General features: G+C 35.7%; 1 protein-coding gene across 1 annotated transcript in view; it reads left to right on the forward strand.

Moving 5' to 3' along the window:
• Positions 1-9,344, forward strand: part of PRKCI (protein kinase C, iota) — a 94,389-nt gene extending 85,045 nt beyond the window's left edge. Inside the window, exons 13-17 of the mRNA XM_012640166.1 lie at positions 1-97; positions 1,551-1,630; positions 5,013-5,102; positions 5,459-5,574; positions 9,182-9,344. Of these exons, the coding sequence (XP_012495620.1) occupies positions 1-97; positions 1,551-1,630; positions 5,013-5,102; positions 5,459-5,574; positions 9,182-9,269 (471 nt within the window). The 3' untranslated portion in view covers positions 9,270-9,344. The remainder of the gene's footprint in view (positions 98-1,550; positions 1,631-5,012; positions 5,103-5,458; positions 5,575-9,181) is intronic.
• The last annotated feature ends 1,135 nt before the right edge of the window (positions 9,345-10,479 follow it).

Below are 10,479 nucleotides of genomic sequence, written 5' to 3' on the forward strand. Positions count from 1 at the left end.
GTACTGATGTTTGAGATGATGGCAGGGAGGTCTCCATTTGATATTGTTGGGAGCTCTGATAACCCTGATCAGAACACAGAAGATTATCTCTTCCAAGGTAATTTGCAATATTTTATAGAGATTCTCTGTGAATAACCTATTTCAGAGTACAAATGAGGGTGATTCAAGGTATTACTTTGAGTAAGAAAAATGAGAATAATCTGGATAATGTACTCTTGACATAATGTATGCGGTTTTGTTGTTTTTTTTTTTTTTGAGATAGAGTCTTGCTTTGTCACCTAGGCTGGAGTGCAATGCCAGGATCATACACCACAGACTTGAGCTCCTGGGCTCAAGTGATCCTCCTGCCTCAGCCTCCCAAGTAGCTAGAACTACAGGTGTACACTACCACACCTTGCTGATTTTCTTATTTTTTGTCGAGTTGGGGGTCTCACTGTTGCCCAGGCTGGTCTTGAACTTCTGGGCTCAAGGGATTTTCCTGCCTTGGCCTCCCAAAGTCTGGGATTACAGGCGTGAGCCACTATACCCAGCCTTGCTTTTTTTTTTTTGGATGCATCCTTTCTCCTCTCTAGTCTTCAGTGCTGTTTGCAGTTACCTTCTCATACTCAAAGTCATAACAAAGAGGTTCCTTTAGATTATATAGTAATATCACAGAAATTGGAGGACGAATCCTGTGGCTAGAGAGGATAGTCTTTACACATGGACCTGATGCTGAGTGCATAAGTTCAAGACAGTGTGGGTGAAAAGTAGAATGCCAAGAATACAAGAGGGATCAAAGGATAGGAAAAAAAGGACCCATGTTGGGGAATACAAAAAATTGACAGAAACAAGCAGACAAGCACTGGGACTTCTAGCACATAATCCAAACAAGTATGAAAACTGCCGTAAAATTCTACATTTAATAATTAAAGCCATCACAGAATATGAATAGCCATTTCATATAATAAGAAACCCAAATGGCCATGGAATATGTGAAAAGATATTCAGTCTCACTAGTAATTAGGGGAATGCACATTAAAACATTAATGAGCTATTGTTTCATGTCGATTCATTTGACAAAAATTTCATACCAATACAAATAACAAAAAAAGTGATAATACCAGGACTGGTAAGGATGTGGAGCAATAAACTCTCATAGATTGCTGCTAGGAATGAAAATTGACACAACAGCTTTAGAGAATAATTTGGCAATTTTCAATAACATTGATATTATGTATGCCAAGCATTTTATAAATAATAATCCTTTAAACCTTATAACAATCATGAAGCAGGTATTATTTTTATTCCTATTTGGCAGATGAGGAAACAAGCACAATAAGGTAGTCAGAGAATAAAAGATGCGTGTGAATGATAAATGCAATGTTCAGATTAGAGGCTATCTCTGAAAAGGAGGGAAAGGAAGGGAATTGGGCAAGAACATGAGATGGTTCTGTTGTATATATAAATCTAATTTTTTTTCTGCTCTAATGCCTTAAATATATCATTATAAAATTTTAAATATTAAAGCCATATAAAAGTTAAATGTAATGTCATAATTTTTATCTTTCTAGTTATTTTGGAAAAACAAATTCGCATACCACGTTCTCTGTCTGTAAAAGCTGCAAGTGTCCTGAAGAGTTTTCTCAACAAGGTATAAATCGTGTCTAAAAATCTTTTGTGATTTGTCTCTATATAAATCAAACTGGCAAGTAGAGATTCAGGCAAAGTAAAACGGCACAGTATGTCACTTTATCAATTTGATCTTGAATTTTTCTAAAGTTCTAAACTAATGTTCTAAACATGAGTTCTAGAACTCACGTATTGATGGGTACTTGGGTTCTTTCCGCATCTTTGCAGTTGTGAATTGTGCTGCTATAAACATTCAAGTGCGAGTGTCTTTTTTTAGGATATCTTTTTTCCCTGCGGGTAAATACCCAGTAGTGGGATTGCTGGATCAAAAGGTAGGTCTACTTTTAGTTCTTTGAGGTATCGCCATACTACTTTCCATAGAGGTTGTACTAGTTTGCAGTCCCACCAACAGTGTATAAATGTTCCTTTCTCTCTGTATCTGCGCCAGCATGTGTTATTTTGGGACTTTTTGATAAAAGCCATTCTCACTGGAGTTAGGTGATACCTCATTGTGGTTTTCATTTGCATTTCCCTGATGATTAGAGGTGTTGAGCACTGATTCATATGCTTATTGGCCGTTAGTCTATTTTCTTTTGAAAAGCTTCTGTTTATGTCTTTCGCCCACTTTTTAATGGGGTTGTTTGATGTTTTCTTGCTGATTTGCTTGAGTTCTTTATAGATTTGATTATTGGATGTATAGCATGCAAAAATTTTCTCCCATCTGTAAGTTGTCTATTCGCTCTATTGATTGTTTCCTTGGCTGTGCAGAAGCTTTTTAATTTAATCAGGTCCCATTTATTTATTTTTGTTGTTGCTGTGATTGCCTTTGGGGTCTTCTTCATAAATTCTTCACCTAGGCCAATGTCTATAAGAATTTTTCCGATCTCTTCTTGTAGAATTCTTATAGTTTCATGCCTTAGTCTGTTATCCATCATGAATTAATTTTTGTGAGTGGTGAGAGGTGCAGATCCTGTTTCAGTCTTCTACATGTTGCTATCCAATTTTCCCAGCACCATTTATTGAATAGGGATTCTTTTCCACAGTGTATGTTTTTGTCTGCTTTTCGTCAAAGATCAGTTGGTAATATGATGACGGTTTTATATTTTGTGCCAGTACCATGCTGTTTTGGTTACTATAGCCTTGTAGTATAGCTTAAAGTCTGGTAAAGTGATGCCTCCCAATTTGTTCTTTTTTGCTTGAAGTTGCTTAGATTGGGGTCATTTCTGGTTCCATACAAAGTGTAGAATTATTTTTTCTAGACCTGCAAAAAATGACATTGGTACTTTAATGGGGATTGCGTTGAATCTGTAAATCACTTTGGGTAGTATAGTATAAACATTTTAACAATGTCGATTCTGCTGATCCATGAGTGGATCAATAAAATGTGGTATATATATACTGTGGAGTCTTACTCAGTCATAAAAAAAATGGTGAATTAATACCTTTTGTAGCAACCTGGATGGAGCTGGAGACCATCCTTTTAAGTAAAATATCACAAGAATGGAAGAGCAAAAACCATACGTACTCACTACTAAATTGAAACTTATAGATCAACACTTATGCACATATGGTATTAAAATTCAATGGAAATAAGCAGGTGGGAGGGGTGGGAGGACAGGGATAAATTCACACCTAATGGGTACAGTGCACACTGTGTGGATGATGGACACACTTATAATTTTGACTCAAACTGTACAAAAACAATTCATGTAACCAAAATGTTTGTACCCCTGTAATATTCTGAAATTAAAAAAAGAGAGAATGCTATTGTAAGTTACAATGAAAAAGTGCCGAAGTGCTAGAGAAATGTAATTATGTAGATGAAATGATAAAAGAAAAAGCAATTTTTATAAATCTAAAAAAAAAAAAATTACAGCATTAAATCAGGAGATGAGTTGTTCTTTCCCTTTTGCCAATATAATTTACTCACCACCTTTATATTACATACAATGTTTTTAATGTAAACGATATATATCATCTTCTCCATTAGGGGAAATTGAATCTTTGGGGTTAGCCACAATTGTACTTTCAACTCTATTTTTCAATTTTCTCTGTGTCGTTTTCCATAGAATCTATTTATACCATGTAGTTTTCGAGCACTTGGGCAGTAGTGTTTCCTACAAGTTTCTCATGTCAACAAAAAGCTGGAATTAGATAAAATTCAGAAGAGATGAAATGCTATCTTTGGCTCTTAAAAATCTGAACATTATTCAATTGTTTGTTGCAGTTGGTAGGCTTAGAAGAGTTTTAGGATCTAAGCTGTGATTGTTGTAATCGTTAATTCTACTTTAAATAAATGACAGGATGGAAAGGTTGGTGTGCATTTACTTTCTAAGATAAATAGGTAAGGTAATGATGAATCACAATAAAATAAGAAATTGAAGCTTGTTTTAAATGAATATGTGAGGAAAGATTTAAGCTTGAAATCTAATCATTCACATAGTGAAAAATGAAGGCAAGAGGTGTTAATATGCAAAATAAAATGCCTTTTATAAGAAAGAAAAATGGGAACATGTTCTCATTTGTAGTAATGACTAAGCCAAGACTTTTTTTTATAAATTGCAAGCTCCTTCTCAGTCCAGTGATTCAGATAACTGTTGTATCATTGTCTTACACAGATTGCGGTTTGTTGCTATAATTAGGGAATAGGGCTTTTATTAATAAATTCAGCTAAGAACAAACTTGTGGTGAAGTTTACAGCTTTACATGTTTTGACTATCACTCTAGCCCATGCCAAAGAAATAGCTGGGTGCTGCTCAAGTGATTCTGCTGTTCTCTCTTTTTCATCTCATTTTTCTGTAGCAGGGAGTGGTGATGATTGCCCATTTTATTTATTTATTTATTTATTTATTTTGAGACAGAGTCTCACTCTGTTGCCTGGGCTAGAGTGCTGTGGCATCAGCGTAGCTCACAGCAACCTCAAACTGCTGGGCTCAAGCCATCCTTCTGCCTCAGCCTCTCGAGTAGCTGGGACTACAGGCATGCGCCACCATGCCCGGCTAATTTTTTCCATATATTTTTAGTTGTCCAGCTAATTTCTTTCTGTTTTTAGTAGAGACAGGGTCTCGCTCTTGCTCAGGCTGGTCTTGAACTCCCGACCTCAAGCAGTCCTCCCGCCTCAGCCTCCCAGAGTGCCAGGATTACAGGCGTGAGCCACCTTGCCCGAGCTGCCCATTTTAATTACATGATAGGTGGAGAAAGAGCCATGAGGAAATCTTACCTGTCACAAGCTTCTAATAACTCAGTTTGGTCTAGAAATAAAAGGTAGAACAGAAATAAAAGGTAGAACATTACAACTTCAGAAATAAAGGTATCATGTAATAGGTACAAGACACTGGTTACAAAGCTGGTTTATTTTAAAGCATGACAGTCACCCAATTCTTGAAACATTTCTTTCACTATAGGACCCAAAGGAACGACTGGGTTGTCATCCTCAAACAGGATTTGCTGACATTCAGGGACACCCATTCTTCCGAAACGTTGATTGGGACATGGTATGTAAATTTTGATTGCTTTCTGTATTAGGCTTCCATTTACTTTCTTGGGCCAAATTTTATTGTCTTAAAAAACTAGCATATCACAGCTTAAATAACTTAAAACTACTCTCTAGAGTGCTTTGTAAAAAACAAAGTAATAGAATATCGATGCTATAGAGCAGATTGCAATATTATTGAGGCCCATATCAATATTCGGATTTATAAATTATGTTCATCATTGTTAATATTGTAGGACCATTCCTAGGAACTCACTTTAATAAGACAGAGAAACATCTGAGGGCAGAGGAGAAATGTAGAGGTAGAATTTTTCTAAGAATACGGGCTTGAGCTGTTATCTGAATATGTCTTTTTAGATGGAACAGAAGCAGGTGGTACCTCCCTTTAAACCAAATATTTCTGGGGAATTTGGTTTAGACAACTTTGATTCTCAGTTTACGAATGAACCTGTCCAGCTCACTCCAGATGACGAGTAAGTAGTTCTATACACTGAAATATTTTTAAATTTGTTTGAAAACTCCATTTTTAGTCTCTATAAAATGTTTCATTTTCAGATTATACTATAATTTATGTAACCATTCAGTTACTGGCTGTTTGAAACCATTATACTATTAAAAGTTTTAACAATAACTGCCATTATTTTCTACTTTGCTTTATGTGCATTATCTAATTCTCACAACAACCTTGTAAACTAGTTATTGTCATCTTCATTTTACAGATGAGGAAACCGAGACTCAGAGAGGTTAAGCAAAGTTACACAGCTATCAGGTGGCAGAGTCAGGATTCAAACCCAAATCTGACTGACTAAGGCCTGTGCTCTTTCCACTGTGCTGCTCTGTTTCCCACTTTGATGATGACCATCTTTGTCCGAGTTCCTGAGTATTACCTTAAGATAGATTCCTAGAAAGGGAATTAGGTCAGAGGGTATGAAAATTTTAAGGATCTTGATATGTATTGTCGAATTACTTTTTTAAATAGACTACATCAAATTAGCAAATCCAGCCAGCAGTGATCTCAAATATTTTTTGTGCTTATACTGCATCTTTTAAAGATAAATAATTTGGAGATATTTTGATCATTAATCTATCATTACAGAGTCATTCTCTCTCATGTCAAGGAGGCCCTTATTGTTTGGCAGTCATTTTGCTTATATCTTAATTCTTTCTTATCACATTCCTCAACAGCATCTGTTTCAAATGGTATCTAAATTTTAGAAGCCTTCAATCCTACCCCTGTCTCTATCACTCTTAATGAATTAACCTTACCTTAATCCAACTGCAAGGATTGAGACCTCTTTTGTATGAGGTTGCTTTATAGCTATCAGCAGAACACCTTGCATCTCAGGATTGCTTTCTAACTCTTCTCAACCTTTTCTTATTCCTACTCTTGGAAGCCTCTCCTCTTTAAAAGGGGTGCCCCTCCTATTTTCCTAGACCTGTTTCCTTAGTTTCCTCCTGGATTTCATTTTGTCATTTCTCTCATTACTTTACCTTCTTTGATTTATTAATATTTTTCCAGCTTCTTTCCTTTTGTCTACAAACATGCTCAGATATCCTGACTTTTCCCCTCTCTTAGCCCCTTTTTAAACCACCACATTTTTTTTCTTATTTTCATTTCATCTTCAAACTTAAAAAAAGTTAATAGATGCTCATGATAAAAAAAAAAAGCAAATAAGCAATATCTTTATCAGACTCTTTCAGAATAGTCAGCATTGATTGTCTCATGGTTTTTTACTGCCAATTCTTTAACCCCTCACAATTTAACCTGCTTTTTCAGCTTTTGAAGGTTGAATTGATTTCTTAATTTCTAAATTATAAAGCATTTTTTGGTCAGTCCTCATCTTCCCTAATGTCTGTAAAGCTTTTGGCACTGATGACCTTGCCTTAGGTAGCCTATCCTGGTTCTGCTTCATCTCTATGACCACTTATCTGTCATTTGTTTTCCCTGTCCCCTTGAGACCAGGATAGTTCATGGTTCTGTTCATGACAGCCTTCTTTTTGCTATTTACAGTTTGTACCTCGAAGAGTTCATTCAGCCCTGTAGCATGGATACTAGCTATTTAAATGACTCTCAACTAAATTGGCACATAGTTATTGAGCAGAAGGCACTATGCTGAGTGCCTTCTAGACTAGACATTTCAAAACAATCAAGACAGTCCAATCTCCCAAAAAAGCACACTGCTACTAGAGAAGAAAGATGTGTACCAAATCGTTATTTCTGACAGCATCATGTATTAGAAAGAACACTGGATTTAATCAAAAGATTAGAGTTTGAATCCCGATGCTACCTCTTACCAACTGGGTAACCTTGTAATGAATTGCATAACTTCTCTGAGCCTATTCCTTCTCATATTGCCTACCTCATAAGGTTGCTGTGGAGAATAAATGAGTGATGGTTTCTGAAGCACTTAGCCCCTGCCCTGATATCTCTCCTGAGCTTCATTGCTATGTGTTTAACACCTCCCCCAGTTTGTCAGACAAGCACCTCAAGTGTATGAAGTCTAAAAGTAGTGACCATTTATGGTCTCTTTTTCTGTTGTTCTCAATCATTTCCTTGTTTTTGTTTACCTGTGTCTGCTCATTGTACCACCACGTATTCCTGTCATTCAGATTCAAAATGCCAGTGATTGTAAATACCTGCAGTTGCCAAGTCTTTGTCTAAATTTTTCTTTACTTCATCATTTGCATCAAATCCTTCTTTTCTCTTCCCATTGCCATAACCCTAGTTCAGATCTCATTCACATCATACCTAGAGTATTGTATCAGCCTCCTGATTCATCTCCTTCCCTCCTTTGCAGCCTATTCTGTACACGTCATGAAGTACCACTCCAATTCTTTATCCCCTTTAATCAGAAACCCTCAGTTACTCCTGCATTGCCTGTCAGATAACATCTATCCTCTTGGCTAGCATTTGAGGCCTCCCCCATCAGCTTCAGCTGGACTTTCTAACCATGTCTCTCTCACTGTAACACAAACAGTGTTCTGATCAGGCTCGGCTGTTCACCATTCCCTGACAGTGAGTGTCATTATCTTTCTGCCTCTGCCTGCTCATTCCTTCATTTTTACCTATTGAAATCTTCCCATCTTTCAGCGCCACCTCAAATGCAGCCAGATCTTTGATGAATCAAGGTGAAGCTTCTTCGATCTAGCCATCATCTTCCTTCCAGCATCGTCTGCCATTTAACACCTTTCTGTTCCTGTGCTCCACCCCTAACAGATTACACGCATTTCCCCAGACCTACCACAGTCTTTCATAATTCCATTCATTAAGTGTTTGTAGAATGAGTGCCGACTCCTTCCTTGATTTCTCCAACTAGGAATCACGCCTTTCTTTAGAACTGTGGTTAGAAAAGGACTTAGCTTATCATGTATAAAATTTAGCAGGTATTGTTTTCTCTTGTAGCTTTCCAGTGTAATGAGTTACCTCCCCTCCTTGAAGGAAGGGACTATAATACTCTGTCTCTTTGTGCTCCACAGTACGGCGTATACGTTTATGTATTATAATATTTGATAGTACTGCTCACTCTTACCATGTATTAAACTAGAAGCCCAGTATAATGGAATGCCAGCCTCTCCACTCTCTGTGACCTGTTATCTCCCTGTGGTGTTCTCTCCTTATTCCAGGTCTCTCAGTGTACTTGTTCCTATTGCCTTTTCCTTTTGGCTAACTTCTGGGCCTTCTCTTCACCATCTTCCATCTGGCTGTTGAGGTGACTACTAAATCGAATGCTAATTCAGACCTGGATGTTCACTTATAATTAAGAATGTTATTCAGGTCAAAAGTTAAGATGAACTGGATTTGGGACAATTTGTGCCTTTTTTATTCCCAGTCTTCAGTTTTAAACTACGCTTTTTGGCTCTAAACTTGCTTGTGGGATTATTAGTCTTTTTTGATTTTCAATACTCCCTATTCTTGATTCTTCGAGAAAATTTGTGGAATTAATATAAGAACTTTTAGATTTTTTTCACAATGTATATAATTAGCCTCATTTTTTGCTGTTTAATCTTATTTTACCATTTAAATTAAAGGTTGAGGAAATCTTGATTATGATGAAAATAAACTTATTTTTCTTTCAACAGTGACATTGTGAGGAAGATTGATCAGTCTGAATTTGAAGGTTTTGAGTATATCAATCCTCTTTTGATGTCTGCAGAAGAATGTGTCTGATCCTCATTTTCCATCTATGTATTCTACTTATGTTGCCATTTAATGCATGGGTCAACTTGTTACCAGGCTGGTTACAATTAACCATTTTATATTTGCCACCTAAAAAAAAAACACTCAATATCTTCTATTGTAGACTATAAGAATCAATTATTACATCTAAGTTTAACAATGAAAAAGAAATTAAAACTAGTTTCCAAACAATCTTGTCAAAATTTAGTTATACTGGTTTTTCAGAGACCTACTGATGAGTATTAAAGTTATCTTTTTTGTTTAAAGAAAATTCCACTGTTTTTAAAAGAAAGTATCTGTTGCATTAAGGCACATAGTGGGATTACATCATAAATCTCCCATAAATTTTACCATTCTGCATTAAGTCATTTGAGAGTTTAATTTTGGAATAAAAAATTAATTCAAAATAACAACAGTTTTTTATATTATCTGTTTTGGAGAATTTTATGTTTAAAAATTCAGCTATAAGATTTATTACTGCCTTGGATAAATATTGATAAGGCAACAGTTATTAAGTTGGTAATAAAAGATGTTGTTTTCTTAGAATTGGGAATACAGATTGTTCTTGAGTTAAAAAGTAGATACATATTATTAAGAGTCAGATTCCAAATCATTAACTATTTTTGAAAAACTGGTGCAAGTAATTTTTTTAGCATATTAAGGGGTAGCTTCTGATCTTATTCCTTTATCAGAAACTTTAACTGGAATGTTAGTATTATAGTGCAAAAGACCCAGAATGCAGTTGAATGGAAAATTACTCAAGAAAGGAAAAAATAGAACTTTACAGAAAAGTACAATAATAATATTTTTATTTCTTACTGGAGAGTGAATCACAGAGTTGCTTTTTGTGATTTGATTTAAATAATGAGGCACTCACTTGTTACCAAACTTGTAACAGCATTCCATGTATGCTATGGATGAAGAATGTATATTTTTCCTTATAATGTAGTATGCAGGGAAATAATTTATTTTCTAAGTAGAGTGTATTAAGTATGCTCATTTCTTCCCCATAATCACGTTATTTGTACTTGTAGCCCCTGTTTACGGAGTCTTTAATAAAGTAAACCTGAATAAATGTTCAGGACATACATACATACTCACACCTCACAGTTCGAGCTCCTTGAGTGAGTTTTTAAGTAGGTAACACATGCAATACATAGAATACATTTCAGGGGCAGAGTTGTTCAGATTATTTTTTATT

The sequence above is a fragment of the Propithecus coquereli genome, unplaced genomic scaffold, assembly GCF_000956105.1.
Source record: "Propithecus coquereli isolate 6110/MARCELLA unplaced genomic scaffold, Pcoq_1.0 Scaffold15, whole genome shotgun sequence".
NCBI classification, from domain to species: domain Eukaryota; kingdom Metazoa; phylum Chordata; class Mammalia; order Primates; family Indriidae; genus Propithecus; species Propithecus coquereli.